Source organism: Equus quagga, chromosome 8 (genome assembly GCF_021613505.1).
Source record: "Equus quagga isolate Etosha38 chromosome 8, UCLA_HA_Equagga_1.0, whole genome shotgun sequence".
Lineage (NCBI taxonomy): Eukaryota > Metazoa > Chordata > Mammalia > Perissodactyla > Equidae > Equus > Equus quagga.
The window spans coordinates 109,354,398-109,377,628 of NC_060274.1; the positions used below are offsets into that span (position 1 = coordinate 109,354,398).

The following is a 23,231-nucleotide window of genomic DNA, read 5'->3' on the forward strand; positions in this document are numbered from 1 at the left end:
GACATCTGATCAAGTTCCTCATCCTCCACTTTTTATGTGTACATCTTTGGCCTGCCTTTAGCAAGAATCCTGTTAGGCTAGTTAAGCAAGAATCCCCCTACTCTTTTTTTTTCTTGAGGAAGATTAGCCCTGAGCTAACATCTGCCACCAATCCTCCTCTTTTTGCTGAGGAAGACTGGCCCTGAGCTCACATCTGTGCCCGTTTTCTTCTACTTTGTATGTGGGACACCTACCACAGCATGGCCTGACAAGCAGTACTAGGTCCACACCTGGGATGTGAGCCGGTGAACCCTGGGCTGCCAAATCAGAACGTGTGAACTTAACTGCTGTGCCATGGGCTGGCTGTCCCCCTACTCTTGATGTCTCCTCTTAGCAATTTTCCATCTACTGACCCCTCACTCTTCTGTCTTTACTGTAGTCAGAGTTGAACACAATTATGTACTCTCTCCTGTTGCATGACCCCTATTGCAATAATTTTGAATAAAGTCTTCCTTATGGTTTTAACAAGTGTCAGGATAATTTTTCTTTGACACACCCAACCATGCCTTTTGGTTGTATCCACTCCCCTTGAGCAAGTGCAGAAAGAAGGTAGACCATAGGACAGCGGGATGCGGGAGGCTTGTGGATATGGGGCTCCCAAGACAGACTCAAGGCCTCAAAGTCCCTGAAGAAGTTGTGGAGGTCATGAGTGTCTTCCATTTACTCTGCTGTGACTTAGTGGAAAAGATACCAGACTCAGAGTCTAGCAAATATAAGAAAGTATTATTACTAATAATATCATTAAGCCTTCCCTTTAGCTCAGACCCCAAGGAAAACTGGTAATTTATTCAGACCAACACAATCTTCCTATACCATTTACCTCATATATGTCTACTTTCTTAGTGGGATCATAGGAATTGGGTGTCAAATTCAAAACAGAGGCCACAAACTTTCATCATGATGACCTGCTCTGGTGAAATTCTCTGATGAGGCTTGTTAAGCGTGTGGTCTTGGAGCTGGCTTGTGGTTCCTTTGATGGTCTTCACTTTTCTTTAATCTACAGCTAACTCCATCCCATGTTTCTAATCTGGCTTCTCCTGTCCTGGGACTTTCCTATTTACTCAAAAAACACTATTTAAATACCAAGCGATGAGCAATGTGGCACCCTTGGCACAGACTTTTCCAGCCTGAGGAGCAAGTTCTGATCTTGTAAGTCAAGAGGCTTGGCCTTTATCACTCAAAAGGAATGGAAGAGGCATGGGTAGGCGCACGCCTGACGTAGCGTCAGAGTTGCAAGGGTGCTTGGGAATCACATTAGCATTTTTCAGGACATGAGTCTACCTCAGAGTCCTTATAAATACAGCTTGACTCAGCTGCTCTGTGGCTGAGACCCTTGGGACATGAAGTGGATACTGTTCTTTGGGGCCCTGATTGGGCCCAGCATCTGTGGCCGAGAAAAGTTTTTTGGGTAAGTTCCTTTTGGACTTATTATTATTTTTACTTGGTTAGTTCAGAGATATGGGCTCCAAATGAATCTGGAAATGAGTGACTGATTATACCTCAACCCATATGGCCCTGGGAAAGAATACCCAGCTCCTGTGCCAGCTCTGCCCATGTCATCTTGGACCAGTTACTTCTGTTTTTTTTTTTTTTTTCCCTCAAGGAAGATTAGCCCTGAGCTAACTACTGCCAGTCCTCCTCTTTTTGCTGAGGAAGCCTGGCCCTGAGCTAACATCCATGCCCATCTTCCTCTACTTTATACGTAGGACCCCTACCGCAGCATGGCTTTTACCAAGCGGTCCCATGTCCACACCGGTGATCCGAACCGGTGAACCCCAGGCTGCGGAGAAGTGAAACGTGCGAACTTAACTGCTGCACCACCTGCCCGGCCCCTGGATCAGTTACTTCTTTCTTGGGCTAGTTTTACCTGTGGAATCAGGACTAAATGGTCTCCACAGTCCCTCCCCAGCTCCCTAATCTCCTGCCAATACTTTTTCTTCCTAGTTCTTATTTGTAGGGTCAGTTCCAGGCACTGCCTACTTTCTTATTCCTATATTGTGAATTACCAAGAATGACCAGAAATTCTTTCTAATTTCTGCCATGCTTAAGGGAAAACCTGAGTCTGAGGCTTTCTGGTTTCACCTGTTAACGGTGAAGGCTTAGTTGAGCTGGTGCTTTCTCGTCACCGTCTAGGACATGGAGATTTGATAGGTCTTGCCTAGCTACAGCTATGAAAATTGACATGCAAGGACACACCTGTAAACTCTGTGTGTGTGTGTGTGTGTGTGTGTGCGCGCGCGCGTGCGTGCTTGCGTGCGCGCATGCTCAACCCCCTCCACACTGAATGCTTTGAGGTTTGCAAAGGAAAGGACATTTGGGAGGTGGGAGAGATGAAAGGATGCCATGGTACCCTGCTAGAAGGTTGAATTCTAATAACTCATTATTGCATAATACTTTGCTATTTGCAAAGCGCTTTCATGTGCATTATCTTTTGGAGCACACAACAACTCTGCCAGGCAGGGGTGTTATTTTCCTCAATTTAAACATGAAGAAACTCAGCCTTGGAAAGGTTAAAGAAGCTGCTCAAGGCCACTTAGCTGGTAAGCAGGGGAGCTGGAACTCTGGCTACAACACCCATCCCTTTTGCTATAACACAAGTTAATCTCCAGATAGAATCCTGTATCTCCCTGATCTATCTATATCTGTTAGTTTACTCTCTCTTATACTACCTGGCTAAAGGGACTTTGGAGTTGTTTATTGAGGTAATTACTTATATGAGATTGAGTAATTTTTATGGTGATGGCTTCTGTTCACACCTGGTCTCTACTGCCAAATAGCTCAGGGGGGTTCGGTGTAGCAGGTGGCCTGGGAAGGAGATGTTGCCACAGGCAGCTCAGCAGTAGGTGTGTAATAACTATGCTCACTGCCGTGTGGGCTGACGCATGGAGCTGTCAGGCTCCCACTGCAGCTATTCACATGGCTGAAAAATCTTTATTTCTTGGAGTACAGACTTCTCTTACAACGCAGTGGACACCTGGGTTGAGACAGCTGGGATGGACCCTGGAGTGCTTGTCTCAGGGGCTGGCACAGAAAGGGGTGTGTGCCTGAGCTAACTGCAGATGGTTTTAACCAGTAGTGTCATCCTCATCACCAAATTTGTTCTTACCCCGTAGTAGGGAACCCAGCAAAGGTGGTGGACTCCTTTCTGGGGTACATAGACACGTCCCAAACATCCATCTTGGTGAACAGGTAGAGTAAGGGGAAGCTGGCCTTTGAGCATTCAAATGGCCAGGAAGCTAGGAGACAAGTTGGCTTGGAGGCGATACAGGGCTGATGGAGATGAAGGTGATGATCGTCCCTCCCCTCCCCACCTCAGTCTCCGTTCCTCCCACCCAAGTCATCTACTTCCCCTGTCTCACTCTGCTGGTGTCTTCTGCTCTGGTCTTTAGTCATCTTAAGGATGGGACAGTGGCCAGGATGCCTAGAGGTGTGGGGCAGGCAGAGGACAGGAAGTAGTTGCAGAACTGGTTGTAGCCTCAGCAGTAGCTGGCAGGCATTTAAGAGTCTGTGAAACCATCTCCCAGTACTCATGGTAGTTGCTAAGCCTGAGTGGAAAGGCAGGTGAGATAGGCACAAAGAACAGGCCACCTGGCTGCCCACATGGCCAAAGTGGGAGGGATAGAAGCTCAGCACCAAGGTGACTATTGACTGTCTAGAACGTGGGACAAGCGTGGGAGTGAGTGAGAGAGGATCACAATCGTTGCGTTCACAGCAGCTGGACAGCCCTGGGTATTGGAGAGGGCCAGACTTAGGAAGAGCTGTAAGAACAACTGTGCTGAGTAGGAGGGTGAACATGGCAGCCTGCAAATCCCACCATATCCCCCCTCCCAGGCCAAACTTCCATCTTCAGGAAGAGCTTAAAGCCTTTGAACAGATTTCCGGATGGTGGAGATAGGTTGTGTTCAGCCACTCACACTCTCAGGGCCTGCAGAAGGCATTTTCCAAGTAGAAACAAGGACAACAAGGGCAAGAAGAAGGCTGCCCTTCACCTGGCACCCACTTACGTTCTCTCTGCTTCCAGGTATTGATGGACTTATGTTCATGACAATAATGTTAGACAGCCCCCTCACCCCTAATTTTTAGCACCATCTGAAGACTGTTTCTAACTTTGCCTCCTCTGGTTAGGGAAAACCTTGTGGGTGGTGGGAGTTGGTCCTAAAGCCTGGGTGGGAGATTGCCAGGCAGATAAGGAAAAGGGCTGGATGTCCAGGTAGAAGGAACAGCATGTGCAAAGGCACAGACGGGCAAAGTACATGGTGAATTTAGGATTTCAGTGAGGCTGGAGCCAAGAAGGTGTAGGAGAGAGAGATGGGGAAGGGCCCCGCTCTTTACCAGCCCTTCCACCCTGTCTCTCTGCACACTACAGATGTGTCTTTAACCTCTGTAGCTGGGCTTGTTAAGGCGTGATGAGGTGGGCTGTGGGTTTAATCATCATCAGGGCCGGTTAGATTCACTGTGTTCCATTATTGTGCACTGTGCCCAGGAGTATGGAAGTTTGGCTGTGAAGTTACCACTTTGGGAAAAGTAAAACACATGCTCTGGGTGAATGTGTAACATGATTTTCAGACTCTTAAGAGCTCCTTATTCCTATGTTCCGCTTTTTTCTCTTCCTGTTCCTTCTCCCTCCCCTCCTTTTTTGTGATTGCCCTAATCAGTACTGTATTTTACAAATACCTAATTTTGCCAATAGAGATGTCCGTGCTTTCTAGAACACCCATTTTTAAGACATCCCTTGTTCTGGAGTGTTGAGGATGGGTTGTGACAGAGCATGAGTTTGGCAGATGGGCCCTGGTCATCAGCCAGGAGTAAGGATTTCTCTTCTGTTTTTAACCTGCCCCTTTTTTGTGAGGCTCCCTGCCCAGGGTCAGGGAAATGGTGATTTGACTGTCCGTCTTCCCAGGGCTGCAGTCTAACTCCTAGCAAGCCCGTTGGATTCAGACTGAGACCTGCCCAGTTGGCGGCTTCTCCACTACGGCCTCAGCAGCTCCCGTGGGATGCAGTTAGCAGCCCACCTTCCCCAACGCCGCGGAGACGGAAGAGTTGGGAGAAAGGGAGCCTTGGTCACTGGCATTTCCTTCAGAGCTGCCACCTGCAATGGAAGCAACTCTGCGGTGACCCTGGCCTCCTTGGGGCCAGGCTAGACCTCCACAGATCCTCCAGAAGCTCCCAGAACAAAGTTAAACCCTGAGCGTCCATCCGGATTGAGCCGGTTTTCTGATGAGATGCTGATCTGCCACGTGAGGCTGCACGTTTAGCTCCCTGTGACAGAACCATTTTCTCTGTCAACAGGTCCTTCAGCCCACAGCCCTCTCCAGCAGCTCTTCTCACATTCATTGTGTCAAAGGGATGACGCATGTGACAGCGTCGAGTGCAGATTCATTTGGGCCGTCACCTAGCAACGGCCTAATGGCTCCCCTGGCTCCCTGAGCCGGCTGAGAGCACAAAGGCAGCTTTTCAGGCTCAGCCTTCTCCCACCCACACACAGGACTTCGGGGGCCTCTACCCCTGCCGCAGCCGCTTCCAACTAAATGGTGTATATGAAACAAATGCAGAACAAACAACAAAGGGGGCTCAGGATGGCCGGCTCCCTTCTGGGCCCTCTCGGGGCCCCCTGGGAGGACTGAATCCCAAGTGCAGCCCCAGCACCCTGGTCTGGATTGCAGTTTGCATTTGTACAGGGTTCTGGAACCGGAAAGGATTGACAGGGCACCCAGACCCTCCCTTTTTTGCTAAGAGGAAAATAGCTAACCCTCCAAGGATGGAAGGTCTGTTCTATTTTCCAACTCTTTCCAGCATATTCGGCCAGAGTTTTAGTCCTAGCCCCTGACAGTGAAGAAGTGCTCCTTTATGTCATGAGTTAGCTTTGCGTGTAACTAAGGAACATTCCTTTCTGCAAAATATATATGTTTTTCATTATAAAGTAATATGACCACATTACAGAAAACAGATACAAGAGGAAAAAAAAGTAAGTCATCCATAATCCCACGACCCGAACATAAGCATTGTCAGCATTTGCTGTATTTCCGTTGTCTGTTTTTCTTCCAATGCATCTGCTTTTTCCATACTTGTAATCATGGCATACATACAATTTTGTGTCCTGCTCTTTCACTTAATATTTCCCTTAAAGTTATACCATAAGCACTTTTTCATAGTTGCCATGTAGCCTTATTTTTAATGGCTATACATTATAACCAAAGACTAGACCATTTCCTCTCGTTCAGCCCAGTTATGTCTGGGATAGTAGGATGAGTGTTTATTTGCCAGCTGAAAGCTCACCATTATCCTTTGAATTTTTTTTCTCTAGGGACCAGGTTTTTAGGATTAACGTCAGAGGTGGAGATGAGATCAGCAAATTAAGTCAGCTATTGAATTCAGACAACTTTAAGGTACCTGGTCCTTCTTTGTCCCCTTGGGTATCTTTAACTTTGGTGGGAGAAGATTCTTACACCACCAGCATTATTATTCCTGAAGAGTTTCTGTGTCTAACCATGTATCAGTCCACATGCCTTTATATGATTGGGAGGGTTGATGGGGGAGAAGTGCTGTGGATAACAGCAGCACTGTCCTGGGAGATGGCAGGCCTCAGCCCTGGACTCCGTGTTTCTGTCTGCCATTGACTTAATACTTCTTGGACTTTGCGAGGTATTGCCTGCTGGGCCAGCCTCACCAGATACAATTTTTTTTTTTTTTTTCAGGTACAGTTGTTAAATGGGCAAAGTTTGCCCTTGAGCAGATCCCAGCCCCTAGGGATCACCCTGGCTTTTGGCAGTGGTTCTGAAGAATGAGCTCTTTGTGCCTTTTACCTGAGCTGTCCTTTAACCTGGTTTTATTTCTGTTCTCTTCAGCTCGATGTCTGGAAATCTCCCTCTACCTTCAGTCATCCCGTGGATGTCCTGGTCCCATCTGTCAGTTTGCAGCCAGTCAAATCCTTCCTGAAGTCCCAGGCCTTACAGTACTCAGTGACAATTGAAGATCTGCAGGTGGGTAGGCCAAGGCCCCTCACTGGTCTTGCATAGGACCAAGTAGCCAGAGGGGACCTGAGACATTTGCAAGTTCTGGTCTTATCCTTCTCCATTTTACAGATGAAGACACTGAGGTATATGGAAGTGAAGAGCAGTGACCTGTTAGAGGAACATGTTGTAGCGGAAAGGGCATCCATAGATTAGGGAACCAGACAGATCTGGATCCAAATCCTGATTTTGCTAACTAGTAGCTCTGTGACTTTGGAGAAGCTATTAACCTCTTGAACCTCTGTTTCTTCATTGGTAAAATGTAATAGTGGTACCTGTTTCATAAGATTTATTGAGAAGGGTAAATGACTTACTGTATGTAAAATGTCTAACTGCTTGGTACGTCATAGATGCCCCACAAATATTAAGTCTCTTTCCTTTTTCTTATTTGAAGTCTGGAGGGAAGAACGGACTGGGCAGGGAGGTGGAGGGTGCTGGGGACCAGTCATAAAAAGCATCCTTTGAGAACGGGAGAATGTCACCAACAGCCCCCAGCAGAGGGAACATCATCACCCAAGCCAAACACCAGCCTCACGTCCTGTATCTGAACAGCAGGACAGTGTCTGGCTCGTGTTCTCTCCTTTACCGAGGTGGGTTATGGACTAATTGGTGATTTGGCCCGGGAGTTTCCTGATGGCGTGAGCAGCTGTGAGCTTATTAATCATCCTCACATGTCACAGACATCTGCCAGGAACCTTCAAAGTATGAGTGGTTATAAGAATTTCTTTGTTTCTGAATGGTTTCCCAAGCTGTGTATTTCAGAGGCACTGGATACCAGATGCGGGCTGATGTCTAGAGAATTCATAGTATAGAATAACCAAATAGCACATATGTTTTTTCCAGGGAGTAAGTAGGTTTTGAATGGGGTGATGTATGCTGGGTGCCAAGAAATAAGATTTTATAGATATGGGGAAGAAATCTTATCCCCTTTTACACCTTGCCATTTGTGCTGCTTGATAAGTGTGCCCATCCTGCTGCCATCTTGGCCAGCCCGTGTCAAGATATGGTGGAAATAGCATGCCCTCTATCTCCAGTGGATCACTTCACAATGTTGTCACGTCTGTTTTAGGCCCTTTTAGATAAGGAAGATGAAGAAATGCAACACAATGAAAGGCAAGAACGGAGCAATAATAACTTCAACTATGGAGCATACCACTCCCTGGAAGCTGTAAGTGTTTCAGAGCATGTCAAGGTCAAGGTTGTCGGCCTCCTGGGTTTGGTAACCGCTTTCCTTACTTCCAGGAGGTGTTAGTCCTTGGCACAATATCCCTTCACTGAGGGGTAAAATGTGTGTGCACACTTCTAATTCTTGGGTTGTTTAACTCCCACCAGCCCCTAGAGCATAGTGAAATGCAAACTAAACGTTTTGTCTCACGTGATCCTTCTTTTCTTAAGCAGTCCCTTAAAGGAAACCGTGAAATAATTGCAATCATTTCCAGTCCTTGTAATTCAACCTTCTTATACCCCACCATAATCCCTGTATTTTATTCACCCAGATTAAAATGTTACGTATTCCAGGCAAGTAAACAGTGGTTATTTCCAAGGTTAACTAAGTATTTCCACTCATTTATCATGACTACTTATAAAGTATATTTTTTCCATAATGCATTTTGGTGCTGTATTTAGTTAGAAACCACATTATACAGATGACTGACTTTCAAAGTAAGCCAACGCTGCAAATGAAAAACTTGGAGCAGAATAATTTCATATGATATTGGAACTTGAGGAATCAAGAGGAACTATAGAATGGAACAACCTCATGTGCCATGCAGTTCTCATATGTCCCACAATGTCTTCTTCATTAGTCTGGAAACTCTCTGCTAGCTCAGGCACACACCCCAAATCTAAATTGGTATTCTCTTTCCTATACCTGAGTACATGTTGTTCTTTAGATCCAGAGATGGTGTTCCTGACATGCTTTTCACGAGGCATATACTTTGAGTTGTTTTTCTTCTGGATGAGGGATTATTTCAAAGGTTGACCAGCTATTTCCACTTCTCTCCCGTGATTGTCAGTAGCTTTATTGTGTACACTTCCAACCACACTGCCCCTTGATCCCTCTTGTGACCGATGAATACATCTGCAAAACAGCTGGATTGTTAGGATTTCAGTTCAGGGCCATGGACGAAAGCAGAGCTCAGGGCCCCCACAGGGATCAAACCCATGACGTTAGCCTCACTAACACGGGGCACTCTGTAGCTGAGCTAACCGTTGCAAATGTCACCGAAGCCCCCACGGAAACTCTATCCCCTCACCTGCGTGCTGTAGGAGCCTCACTTCCTCATCGACTCGCTTCTGTTCTCTGGCTCTAGGTGCCACTGTCATGTGGTTTACAGCTATCTCTTGTCCCCTGCGTGGACTTTGCTGTGAATTAGTGTTCCTTCCTGGCTTGATCATATTCAGTTCTTTCTAAAAACGGCTTCTAAGAGCTCATATCCTACAACCACTGAGGCCTTCTTAGGTCTCTAGTGGGAATTTCCTGTTTGTCTCTGTTAGGACTTCTAGTTTCAGACCTTTGTGTGTGTTGTTGTGGTTGCTGTTATTTCTGTTAGTTTCTCTGGTGAGTGTTGTCCTGATGAGCAGTGTGAATCTGGACCCTCCCACCCCCATCTGGACACAGCTTGGTGTTTGAACTTTTCCTAGGTGACTCTCTTTTTCCTCATGGCTCAGGGCAGGCTTCCAGCTTTTGCTCCACTTTCTAGGGTCTGAGGGTAGAGTTTCCAGGCCCCTTTATGTGGCTGGAATTGCTGATTCCCGTCTCTCAGGTTCTGGATTCTTACCCTCCCCTGGGTCCTGTGTTCTCTACTCCTACTCCTGGTTTGCTGTAGATCCTCAGCACCTCAGGCAGCCGGTATCCGGTCCTGGGGCTTTATCTTCTGCCCTCCACTCTGCCAGCTAGTTCCCTCTTTATTTCTGACACCTGCAATTTCCCCTTTTTTGGCTTTTAAACTTGGTTGTGAATCATCTTCATTGTATTTTATCTGGCTTGCCTGTATGTCTGGGGGTGGTTTCTTGCTTCTGCTCAATCGGCCGTATTGACTCCAAGTCTGATAAACCCTTTAAGCTTGATTTTATTCTATATTGATTGCACATTTTCCTCCTCCGTAAAGCTCCTCCTTTCAATTTTAAGGTCTAAATATAAATTTATTTCCTTCTTTTGACCCTCATAAAGTTTGAGGAACTAAGATGGATGAAATCTATTTAAGTCAAACTTTTTTTTTTTTTTAACTGAAAGCAAATGGAAGCTTTTGTAGGCACGATTTTACAGCTCTTCACTTGTTCTCTAAAAGCCTTTAGAGGAATCATCTCCCAAGTGGGGCGCCTACAGTGCAGGGTGTAAGCAAGATGGTCCCCTGGGATGGAGGAAGACACTCTTACGACTTCTGTTTATATTTCTACATATGTTTAATATTTATCATTAACGTAATCATTTTTATTTCTATATTTTGTTTAATAATGTACATAATATATTTGTGTGATAGTGTATATATACATGATGCCTGCTAAATTTTTTTTCTTTTTTCTACTCATGGAGAAAGTGATCAAAAAAGTTTGGGGAGCAATGCTTTCAAGAATGGTGGTTGAATGGGATCTGGTACACAGGGCCACACTGTTGGAGCATTAAACTACTTTAGTTTAATGGACTCTAGTTTTGTGGACAAATAAAACATGAAATTTTTAGAAACACACTCTTAGTTCCTCCAGCATAAGCATTCCATGCCGATAATATTGTCAATCCCAAGGTTAGGGAGCTGGAAGAAATCATTAAGATCAACAAGATAAAGTTCACAGATACCCATCCAGAGGTGAACAAATTTAAAAAATGCCCCTGGGTTCGCTTTTTCACTCTTCAGATTTACCATGAGATGGACAACATTGCCGGAGAGTTTCCTGACTTGGCACGCAGGCTGAAGATTGGGCATTCGTTTGAAAACCGGTCCATGTATGTGCTGAAGGTGAGGCCCCATGCTATTCAAAGGGCCTGCCTGGACTCAGACTCCTGGTTCCTCGTGTCCAGGACCCCGCCCTCACACCTCTCAAGGAGGCAGCTTTTTAGGACGTCCTTGACTTCAGCGAGGAGAGTGAGGTGGGGAGACATCCTCCCGGGTTTGAATTTGGTCTGACGGAGAGTCCCCCTCTTTTGCCTAAGATGGGGAGAGTTAGAAGGAGCACATTCCATTCCAAGTTTTGACTGAAAGGCAGGATGGTGAGGAGGTGGTTAGTATTCCAGAAAACTCTTAAGTGGGGCACAGTCTTTTGCCTTCATTCCCACCTCCTGTAAAAAGCAAGACAAACTAGGATAGGCCTACGAATTCTATTCTGCTTCTAGGGGTACTTATTGGAAAAGCAATCTAAGAAGCTAATTTTAGGGCTGATGTAATTTTAAGCCCAGCCTGTAATCCTTGGCTGCAGAAAGTCTAATTTCCAGATATTTCTAACAGATTCAGGTCTGTATTGGCAAAGGCGGTAGGGAATTCACGGCAGTGACATAAATTACATAAGTAATCCAGCCGAATGAATAAAAAAGAATGTGGAGATATGAGCCATGGAACAACTGATGGTGCTAGGAACTTGTCAAGCCCTCAGCCTCCTCTAAGCCCTGCAGAGCCCAGACTTACAGCACTGGTTAAATTGCCAGCGGTTAAACTGCCCTGAGCTGGCTGTTCTAGAATAATCTACATAAATTTAGATTATTTGCCAATCTGATGGCGACCCTGGCTTCTTAGCACCAAGCTCTGACCCAAGGAGGCCCCACACTAAAAGGCAGGAGCCAGAATTCGTTTAATGCCAATTATAAAGGGCTCTAGTGAGCCCCATTCCTCATTTTAAAACTGGATTCATTTATTGCATCAACTAGAACAGACTGGGTTCGTGCACTCTTGTGTCTCTCTATTGGGATACTATTTGAGGTCTTTCAAGAGACATAATATTATCTCTAATCACGCTGGCATTATAATTCCCAATAGCAATTGTTTCCCCTTCCCATTTACTTCCAACCCTGGAGCGGCTGTAGCTGCCCAGGCTGCTGCTGGGCCCCGCCAGCCAACCAGTTAAGCTCCCTGGTTACGGATAAACCAGATAAATAGATGGTGCCCTCAGGAACATTTGGTCTCTGAATTATCTTAAATGGATTAAATGAATAGGGGTGAGCTGGGGAGACGCGAGGGGAGCAGAGACATGGGCAGTAGGGTCACATTCTGGCCTCTTTTTCCTTCCACAGTTCAGCACTGCAGAAGGCAGGCGGCGGCCAGCCGTTTGGCTGAATGCAGGCATCCATTCCCGGGAGTGGATCTCACAGGCTACAGCGATCTGGACCGCAAGGAAGGTCATGTCGCCTGGTATTAACTGAGAATTCTAGTGGGCCTGAGGTGCCCCTGCTGCGTCCCATGAGGCCGTGGGATGAGGTGGGAAGGTGCTCTGTGTGGACATAGGAGGCTGGGGTCCTTTTCAGATCAGAGAAGCAAAAGGTCTGAGCCTCTTGGTCAAGCCACTGTGGCTAAATGACAAAGTGCATTCATGGCAGTGAGCAAACTAACGAGCTGCAGAGGTGGCCCTGAAACACTGACCCATAGTTAGCCTCACAGAGAGGGAGCAGAGCCTTCTCATCAGCAAAACTCAGATGAGTTTACCTTCAGCCCCTTCCAAGCCCCCCAGGCCCTCAGGGACCTCATGGTGTCTCCATGTCCCTCTGGAAAGCCTGCTTTAAGCCAGCCCTGGGAGAGGAGGGGTGGTGTGTGTGGAGGATCCATCTTTTTCACCCTTAGCATGGGGGCTCAGATTCCTAATAACTGTTATGATGTGTGGGTCTGCCTCCCCTGCTCCACTCCCGGAAGGAATGAATAAACCAGGCAGCCCAGGACTCATTGCAGTTGCTGACATCATGCAGCCATGTTCCCCCAGGTTTGGAAGTGCTCTGAGAGGTTGCAGAGAGCAGTGTCTATGAGGCTGGCAGGGAGGCTGTAGACGGTGGCTGCTGTTCTAGGAGCTGGGCCTCTGGGGAAGAGACATGGGCTTAGACCTAGCAACCCTGCCTGCAATGGCAGAGTTGATAAACTCGTTGTCTCTGCTTAGATTGTATCCGATTACGGGAAGGATCCAGCCATCACCTCCATCTTGGAGAAAATGGATATTTTCTTGTTGCCTGTGGCCAATCCTGATGGATATGTGTACACACAAACTAAAGTGAGTAATACCAAGTGGGTGGGGCTTGGAGTTAAGACTTGTTTGTTGAATTCCTCGCTTGGCCACTAAATAGTTGTATGACCTTGGAGAAAACTTCCCCAAATGTGCATGTTATAAGTTTCCTTGGGGTCTCATTTTCCAGTCATTCTCTGAGCTGAGAATCACCAGGGAATATTTTTTCTTAGAGAGAATAGTCTAATGAACTCCCGATCATGGATCTTGAACAATTATCAACACTTTACCAATCTTCTTTTTATTTCTTTTCCTCCCACACATTTTTTCCTGACATATATTAAAGCAAATCCCAGACATCAAATTATTTCATCCCAAACTTCTTTAGTATGCATCTCTACCTGATGATAATTAAAGAAAAAAACAATACACCGCTATCACCTTTAAATAATTAATGGAAGTTCTTTAGTATTGTCTAATACCCCCAGTTATCTTTAAAACGTCATTTGCGTCAATTTGTCGAAATCAGGATCCACTTAAATTCTGCACTTACACTTGGTTGTTCTTGCTCTGCAGGCTTTTTTATTCTACAACATTTGCTCCCCCTACCCCCATCTCTTTTTAAAATGTCGTACGTTTGTTGGAGAAACCAAGTAATTGTCCTACAGAATGTCTCACATTCTGAATTTGGATGATGGCTTTTTGGTTGTGTGCCATTTAATTTGTTCCCTCATCCTTCGTATTTCCTATTCACTGGTGGTAAGATCTATAGGTTTGATTGGATTCAGGTTAATTTTTTAGGCGAGAATAAAATCATTGCTGTGCGCTTCCTATCACATCAGTGAACATGCAGCCGCATAATGCTTGTTTGTCCCACTTTAGACCAGAGCCAAAAATTATTCAGTGGGTTCAGGTGACATCAGTCTGGTTCTTGCATTATAAAGTTCTCATCTGGACATTTTGAGGAGTCCCTCTCTCAGAGCCAGAAGGGCTAAGCCTCCTCTCTCTGGGGGATGAGAGGAGGCTGCTCAGTCAGTGAGGACTGGAGCCCCGATGATCCTCCAGGCAGAGTCGCAAGCAGCTTGCCCCATCCGTGATGCCCATCTCCCTTTTGGGCCCCCAAAGAAAACCTTCGCTTCTCCTGTGCCATGACGCATCTCTGGATGCTTGTTCCTTCCTTGGTGGATTTTTCAGAACCGACTTTGGAGGAAGACACGATCCCTAAATTCTAGAAGCCCCTGCATTGGTGCTGATCCAAATAGAAATTGGAACTCTAGTTTTGCAGGTAGGTTGGGGAAGATGGTTTTCAAATCCTACTACCCCTGGGTAACCTGGTCCGTAGGGCTCAGAGCTGGCAGCGAGGGAGCTGCTCTCCAGGCTGGCTCCATTGCTAATTCCCTGAAAGACCTGGGTGAATCCTTTACACTCTCTGTGTCTCATTAAAAAAATTTTTTTTTTTTTTAAATTTTGGAAGAGAATGACTCTGCAGTTCCTGTCTTCCTGAGAGATCACTAATATTTTAAAAACCATTCTAGTCTCAGGTATACAAATCCACAGCTTTTCTTTACATCCTGGCTACTCCAGTGTCTCTGGGGTGAGTGACTGGGGGGGTGAAAGGGCCCCTGGTGGCAACTCAGAAGAGAGCTATCCGCCCTGTTACCCTGCCAGACGAGATCGTGTTGTGAGGATCAAACTCCAGCAGTTTACCCTGAGATGTGTGAATATGAACCTCAGCCCTTTGATATCATGGAAGGAGAATGAGAAGCAGGAGCACTGGGTTCTGAGTTCCAGCTATTTAAAGCTGAGTTCTAGCTACATAAAAGTCATCCCCACAATAGTGCCAGCCGTGTGCCGGGTACTTTCCCATATATTATCTTATTTATTCTTCTGGCCTAGTGAGTGAATTTTGTTAACTGAAATGAGACAATTGAAGCTCAGACACAATCTCAAGAGCATATGGTTAAGCGTTAGGATCTGGGGCTGGCCCCGTGGCCGAGAGGTTAAGTTCCTGTGCTCTGTTTTGGCAGCCCAGGGTTTTGCTGGTTTGAATCCTGGGTGCGGACATGGCACCGCTCATCAGGCCATGCTGAGGCAGCGTCCCACATGCCACAACTAAAGGACCCACGACTAAAATATACAACTATGTACTGGGGGGCTTTGGGGAGAAAAAGCAGAGTTAGGGTCTAAACTCACCTTGCCAATCCAAATCTGAATAGTTCTCTGTCATTATTCCACAGCTGTACTGACATTTCATTTTTGACGTACTTCTTTTACTTGCATAGAACTACCCCACAAACCGTTGGGGGAAAAATAATGTGACTGTGGGAAAGGAGCTGATACAAACATGGAACTGAGGGCATCAAAATTAAGTCAGGTATTTCCACAACTGGGGTGGTTTCACACGCACACCAGATACCTCAGGGAGCTATATTGTGAAGTAATACAGAAGGCAATATTTCTAAATACCTGTCAAATAATCAAGAGATTTTAGCCACAACAATAGATTATTTCTGGCAGTGCTTGGCCATTAAGATCTGAACCAAGAGCATGAGTTGACACCAGAATAAATGGAGTCATTTTCATTATTAATTGGTACTCATCGTAATTATCTAGAATACTTATTAATTACAACTCATTGTCAAGTATGGTATTAATTATTTATGACAACAGTTGGTGATACAATAGAAGGTCAACTCTATCTGTTTAAAGGAGTCCTACCAGTTTTCCTCCTCAGCTGTGGCAGAGCCAACAGCCTGACCTCCCACTTCCACGCCCTCCCTGCAATATATACACCCGAGGACCAGGTTCTGGGGGACATCTAGCAGTGGCCTGCCCATTGTCAGTACCTTCTGCCCCTCCTCAGGGTCGAGTGTCCTGCATTTCTGTTTTCTTGGCCTATGGGTTAATGTTTCTGCTTGGGCCGCCCCCTACAGGAGCGGGAACCAGTAACAATCCTTGCTCTGAAGTGTACCATGGACCCCATGCCAATTCGGAAGTGGAGGTGAAATCTGTGGTAGATTTCATCCAACAACACGGGAATTTCAAGTGCTTCATCGACCTGCACAGCTACTCACAGCTGCTGATGTATCCGTATGGGTACACAGTCAACAAGGCCCCAGATGCTGAGGAGCTGGTGAGTGTGGGCTGCCTTCCACCCAGCCCTGGGCCTGCTTTACCCTCAGGTGCTGGCATGGCGGTTGTTCTATAGCTTTGTAGGGAAAGTCCAGGAGCCTGGGCTTGTTTCATTAAGGGCCCAGGCTTTTCTCCCTGCCCTTTGGGAAGTGCCACCAGGCCTCCTGGGGACAGGAAGAAGTGGTGCCCCTTATTTCTTTGTTTACGGTGAGTTCCAAGAACCTCACCTGACCCTTGCCTTTCCTTCTCACTTGTTTTTCTGACCAAAACGTACTGCAGACCCACTCCTTGCCAACAACTGTGGGTGCCATGGTGGTGGGCAAGGGGGAGGTGCTCCTCACTCTGGTTAAGGTAGAGGTTAAGTAGGGTGTAGGGCATAGCCTAGGGGTGCTCTGTGTCACATACAGTGACTCACCCCAGGACGTGAACAGGCACTGAGGGTGGACAGATTGGAGCAGGGCTGGCATCTACAGGGGGGCTATAGGCCTCTCCCTCTGTGCTGGTCGTCCTGAATGTGCCCCTCTGCCCAGGGCCACAGCTATCCCATAAACCTCCCAGCAGATGCAGGGCTCATGGCTAGGTGTGGACTGGATTCTGGTCTCAAGCAGGCAGTCTGCACAGGGCACATTCATACATAGTGGACCTGTCTCCAGCTCCACTCTGGGAACACCCAACTCTTAGAAGGTTTTCTCTTGAATGTACTTGACCTTCCCTCATGTTTATGAACATGACATATCCTTTCTTCAGGAGAGGTGAAGATGATGGTGCCTTTATCAGATTCCTGATGAGTTGGTGAGCAGCCCTCGGATCTTTGGAGAGCTTGAATACAGCTCCTCCAATCTGAGTATATAATACACACACTTTCAGAGTGCTTCTCCATCTTCTTCTACTCTTTCTTTACCCACTTCCCCAGACTGGAAGTAAAGAAGTAGGGACGTCGTGGGGGAAGGAATTGGAGGAACCATGACATTTCTCTTAGATTATAGTCAGGCCTTGGATCTGGTTGGATGGGAAAGAAGAAGAGACCGGAAGAGAAAATTGAAGGAGGGGTGGAGAATCTTCCAAATCATTGCAGTACAGAACAGCTGAGGAAGGTCAGGCTGCAGCATCCGTTTTTTTCTCACTCTGCTGATTCCCCCTCCTAGGACGAGGTGGCAAGGTGTGCAGCCAAAGCTCTGGCCTCCCTGTCGGGCACTAAGTACCAAGTGGGTCCTATCTGCACCACTGTCTGTAAGTACTCGCTGTGTTTATTGGTTATTTAGAGAGTGCTTTGAGAGGGAACTTGGAGCGGAGCAGGAGAAGAGCTGCATGTTGGGCTTCCTATGCTGTAGTCTGATTGTTTTTGTTGTTAGTAATAGACTGAGTTTATGTCAAGCTTTGTGTGATAGTAGTTGTTTCAGGCAGTCATCTTCATCAACATCATCACCACTATCATGCTATCTATCATGTGCCCATGATGAGTTAAGTCCTGTTGGTGTGGTGGAGTCTGTGATCCTTATCTTCCATTAATGCTCTTGATATAGTCTATCAAAAATTCCTCCAGTCTGTCATTCCGTTTTCAAAGGAAATCCACCTTTGGATTGGTAGATTGAAGTGGTGGTAGTGGGGGTGGAGGAGAGTCCTTATCAGAAATGAATAAGTGTTGGAGCAAGGCCAGGAGCTGGGTTAGGGGATCCTCCCAACAGTGGTAAGCATCAAGCCAAAAAAAACAAAAACAAACCAAAACCCCAAACCTGGAGATAATCTTGAGGCTCATTACCACAATCTCAACCTCATTTTGAGGAACTACTTTTGTTTTGGTTTCTCACTGAAGTGTTTCACCTAAGCAATTCACTCTATTCCTGCTGAGATCTTTCTAGTTCCCTTATTCTGTGAGTCTCATCTTTAAATTTAAAGATCATACCGAAGAATATGATCATTCTCTATGACCCTCGGTGCAGATGGGAAATAAATGTCAATACAAACGTGGGAAGCACAGTCCTGACCTCTTCATGTCTCGTACCCTTCTTTTCTCTTCTAGGGCCTCCTCTGTAGATAGTTTTCCAACAGTTGGTCCACCCTCAGAGCCCCTGCGAACCTCTGATATTTCTTCCTCTTCCACCCTGCAACTGACTTTCCCATCTCACCTGCTTTGCCCTCAGCTAGCTGTTCCCTTCAGCCTTCCTCTTCTGGGAAGAGTCTCCATCCCACATCTTGCATCCTCCTTTGTACCCTGATCTCAGTACCCTTGTCTGTGTTTCATATGCCATGTGCTGCATAAAGTAGTTAGCAGGATGTTGCTGTTTGTGTTGCTAATTGCAGCAAGAATCCATTAATTATTCATGGTTTATTATTAGTAGTGTGGTTAAATGGGAACTCCTCAGAGAACAAACACATCAGGAGAGTTTCTCCACCCTCTGCTTCATTAGTCAGAACTGAGTCTGGGGCCAAGGAGAGTTAAAGAGGCTTGGTAGGAGCCCTCTGAGGAGGACCTCGCAGAAGATCTTTGTGCATCACCAGGGTCCTGGATTTTGGGTCAAACACCAGTTTAAAGGATGGCCTTGTCTTCCCACATAAAACACATTTTTCTCCCCAGCATAAGCAGTGCCAAAAGCAAGGGATACTCATCAGATTCCTCCAACAGGAGCGGAGGAAGGCTCTCTGGAGGGTTGTCCAGGAGACATAAAATTTCCTACCTCTTTCAAGAGCCCATCTTCTGTGTTTTTAATAGGCTTCACTGCCCTCCTTGCTTTCCAAAAATATCATCGATTTTTGTATAATAACACTCTAACTCTGTGGGTTATGACATGTGCTACGTCATAGTTAACGTTTATCCCTTCAAGTGCTGGACCTTCTTAGATGACCATTTTAGATGACAATCATTCTAAAATGGATTTCACACTTTCCTGTCTTCTTAAACGGAGCATGTAGAAGAGATTTAAGCTCCTTTCTTCATGACTGAGTGGCCTTCGGAATGTCAGTAGTTATACCCTGAAAGTCTACTGTGCCACATTGGACTCTTTGATCCCTGTGCTCAACAGCCCCGGCCTGTTTGGCTTCTTTACTTCTTGTATCTGCTTTTTAGAGTTCTCATGTCTCCTTCCTTGGGTCAGTACAGCTTGCAGGCTGGCTGCCTCTAGCAGCCTTTCCCCTCCTCCTCACTGATTCTGATCTACTAAGGGCTTGAAACAAGTTCTTTGGGCTCGTTTGGCTCAGGGATAGCTCCTGAGTATGAAGAGTGTTCATGACAGTATTGTTTACAGTCACAAAAGACTGGTAAGCACCTAAATGTCCGCCAGGAGAGTGCTGGATAAAAACACATTTGGTACATTCATACAATGAAACAGTTTGCAGCACTTAAATGAATGAGATGGATCTATATGTGCTAATAGGCAATAAGCTTCAAATGTTAATTGAAAAATACAGGGTGCAGAACATAATAGTATGTTCCCATTTGTGTTTGAAAAATAAATAAATAAATAAAAGTAGGTAGGCTTTTTGAGCAGGGACCCAGATAAAGTGAGGTCCTTGAACTTGACCACTTTGACTGCTCAGCAGAGGCCTTCTTGCCTCCTTCCTGAATTTTAAATATGTTCTGAAATACTTGAGCTGGCCACATAAATAACCTCGAGAAACTTCTGGTAGCGTTGTCTGTTTTTCAGTCAGCATTTTCTCAGGGTGGAGAAAGGCTATGGGAACCACACAAAGATTTCAGAGACTATAGGAGAGACTATTCCATATGCCCAGGGAGCGTGTAATCTCAGTGGAAGCAGCATATCTAGAAAAACCACATGTGGTGTCATGAGAAACAACCGTCAGGAACAATGGAAAAACAAAACGACCCATATTTTCATTTAACAGACATGTCGTATACCAAATGGACTGGAAGTAGGTTGAAGAAAGCATGGGCTTTCTCATTAGATGAACCTAAGTTTAAATTCTAGCTCTGCCATTTTATAGTTCCTTAGATAAATGACCCATTCTGAGCCTGGATTTCCTCATCTGTAAAACGATAATACCTACTTGGGTTTTTAAAGACTAACTGAGATCATAAATGTAAAGTTTCTAGTATAATGACTGGCTCAGGGTAGATGTTCAATAAATGATAGCTGCTATTGACATCACTTTGTTATTCAATATTATGTACACTTTGCACTTTAAGCCAATTTCTACTCTAGTAGAGTTTGACTTGGAAGAAGCAGGAAAACAGGCTTCTTGCCTTTTCCCAGCCTTTTGGCAAAGCACGGTCCCAAAGGCTGAAACTGTTTCTCTCTGCGTATCAGTTATCTCTTGCTGTGTAAAATGTTATCCTAAAATTTAGCAGCTTAAAACAAGAAACATTCATTTTCTTACACTGTTTCTGTGGGTCAGGAATCTAGGAGCATCTTAGCTGGGTGGCTCTGGCTCAGGGTCTCTCATGAGGTTGCAGTCAGGATATCTTCCAGGGCTACAGTCATCTAACGGCTGGACTGGGCTGGGGGATCTGCTTTTAAGGTGGCTCACTCAGGTGCTTGGCAAGTGCTTATTGGCAGGAGGCCTCAGTTCTTCACCATGTGGACCTCTTTGTAGGGCTACTTGAGTGTCCTTAAGTCATGACAACTGTCTTTCCCCAGAGCAAGTGATCCAAGAGAGAGAAAGGCAGAAGCCACAGTATCTTTTATGACTTATCCTTGAAGGTCACACACCTTTATTTCTGCAGTCTTCTATTACACAGGTCAGGTCAGCCCTATTCCTGTAGGGGGGCACCACACAAGGACATGAATCCCAGGAGACAAAGATCATTGGGATGTCTTAGAGGCTGCCTACACTCTATCTCTGTAAAGATTGGTCTTGAGTGACTTGCAGGAGTCTAAACAGTGAGTTAGTGACAAGGTGGGAATGAGGATTTAAAATCTCTTGATTTGAGACCGGTGAAGACCCTCATGGTGCAGGAGAGCCTGAGACATATGGATCAGGCCAATGTTTGTGTATTGTAGGCCTGATGACTTTCAGAAAGAATTCTGGATCCCTAAGGAACCCACAGGCAGGCAGAGCTCTGGCTCTTTCCCATCTAATCCTGAAAGGAACTGGGCTTCAAAGGTGTTTTCTCTTCTGACTTACAGATCCAGCTAGCGGGAGCAGTACTGACTGGGCGTATGATAATGGCATCAAGTATGCATTCACTTTTGAGTTGAGAGATACTGGGCACTATGGCTTCCTCCTGCCAGCCAACCAGATCATCCCTACTGCAGAGGAGACTTGGCTGGGGCTGAAGACCATCATGGAGCATGTGCGGGACCACCTCTACTAGGGGTGGAAACCCACTCTGTCTACATTTATTTATCCCATCTGTGCACACACACTGAGGCCATATTAAGGGAGCTCGTTCCTTCCCATGTAAGTTAGAGCCCTCTGGCTTTATAGCCAACACAGGGCAGCCCCTCTCCAGCCACCCTCCCTGAAGTTCATGCATTCGTGTGGTGCACCTGAGAGAAGCGCTTCTGTCACCCTACTTCATTCTGGTCCTGCTGTTTCACTAAGCCTTTTATATACTTTCCTTTTGCACAGCTGGTTGGGCAGGCCACATTTGGGATCACCCTTACTGGGTAGCATGTGTCTACCTCATTTTTAGAGCTAAAGGACACCTAAGATGGCTCTCTAGCTGCATCCAATCTAGCCAGCCAGTGACCTTGCTCTGGTGGAGTCCAGAGGGAGGCACTCTGGGAGACAAGGCTTATCTTTTAGATTGGTCTCAAAGATAACACAGAACTTCCTTTAATTGATCTCATTCCTTCTTAAATATGTTTTTTAAATCCTGTAGAGTCATCAGTATAGGTCATCCCCTTTTTTTCCGTTCCTGTTTGTTTTGGGTCTGAATGCACAGTAGAGGATCACCTCCCATCACTGGGCCAAAAATTCCCAGATACGACAGTTGTGATCACGTTCTTCTCGGTATTGTTCAGTGTAACTGGGATCCCAGAGGACATCTGTGTCGCTGTAGGTACTGCTCACCCAGAAACCCTGGATGATGAGGTGATCTAATAGCAGGATGGCTAAATTATCCCCATCTGTCCTAATGGGCTCGCCTCCACTTTGCCTTTTGAACTTACTTCAAAGATCTCGCCCTCGCCCTGCAGGTCCTAAATCACTCCTCCAGCCTGGATAATCTCACTGCCCAGGCACATTCCTGTCTGTGCTCTGCTGTACCCTGTGTTTCATTCTCCTGGGTTGGTTTTTTTTTTGGTCTTTAAAGTCACCTTCTTTTATTTTGCAACTTGGACCATGAGTACCAAGGTGGACCAAGGATTCATCAGTCAGGCTCCTCTTGTTTCATTCCTCCTCAGCATGCACCATCTGCCTTTCTTTTTTTCTTTTTTCAAACATGTCTGTAAATCTTATCCTTCTGCCTAGGATTTGTGCAGCATCTGGTGTGTGCTCATAAGTCAATAAATATTCAATATGAGTCTCATGATCATCTCTATTCTTCACCTGAAGGGAACCAAGCCATGGTTTTGAATATGCAGCTCTTTGTAATGTCAAAAGTCAATTTTAATCCCCGTCTGTTTTGCATGACATGTAGAAAGGTCTTCTCCGTCAGGCCCAGGGGTCTCCAGGGCAGTGTTACCTTGGTGACTGTGCTCTGGTCCTGGGTCTAGTTCTTCGTTTTTCAGCTTAGTTTTTCAGAAGCTTGATATTCTCAGTGTCCGTGTTGATTAGACTCAGGGATGCTGACTCACGCCTACAGAGCTCAGATGAGGCAGATGATAAAATCAGAATACGAATTTATTAATTTACATCATGGCATGTAACTGTTTAGTGGATTGGATCCTCACGTCGGCCCTAACAGTACATTTTCTCCCTGTAGGCAAGGAACATGGGAAGCCAAATTATAATCAGAAGGTTGTTTAGTGAGAGGGGCATCAGAGCAAGGAAAGTTAATTACAGTCTATGATTAGA

General features: G+C 45.9%; 1 protein-coding gene across 1 annotated transcript; it reads left to right on the plus strand.

The window, feature by feature from the left end:
- The first annotated feature begins 1,341 nt into the window (after positions 1-1,341).
- CPA4 (carboxypeptidase A4) lies at positions 1,342-22,737 on the plus strand. The gene is made up of 11 exons (XM_046670472.1): positions 1,342-1,447; positions 6,344-6,425; positions 6,885-7,019; positions 8,119-8,217; positions 10,904-11,005; positions 12,271-12,375; positions 13,122-13,232; positions 14,379-14,469; positions 16,118-16,317; positions 17,462-17,546; positions 21,398-22,737. Exons 1-11 carry the CDS (start codon positions 1,380-1,382, stop codon positions 21,583-21,585), a joined length of 1,266 nt encoding a protein of 421 aa, XP_046526428.1. The 5' UTR covers positions 1,342-1,379; the 3' UTR covers positions 21,586-22,737.
- Positions 22,738-23,231: the final 494 nt, after the last annotated feature.

Bases quoted from the DNA above. Each gene is read 5' to 3' on its own strand.
- CPA4 (XM_046670472.1), top strand. From the start codon at position 1,380: ATGAAGTGGATACTGTTCTTTGGGGCCCTGATTGGGCCCAGCATCTGT. The intron at 6,426-6,884 runs GTACCTGGTCCT...TGTTCTCTTCAG, and splicing joins TGAATTCAGACAACTTTAAG to CTCGATGTCTGGAAATCTCC. The intron at 16,318-17,461 runs GTGAGTGTGGGC...TCCCCCTCCTAG, and splicing joins CCCCAGATGCTGAGGAGCTG to GACGAGGTGGCAAGGTGTGC.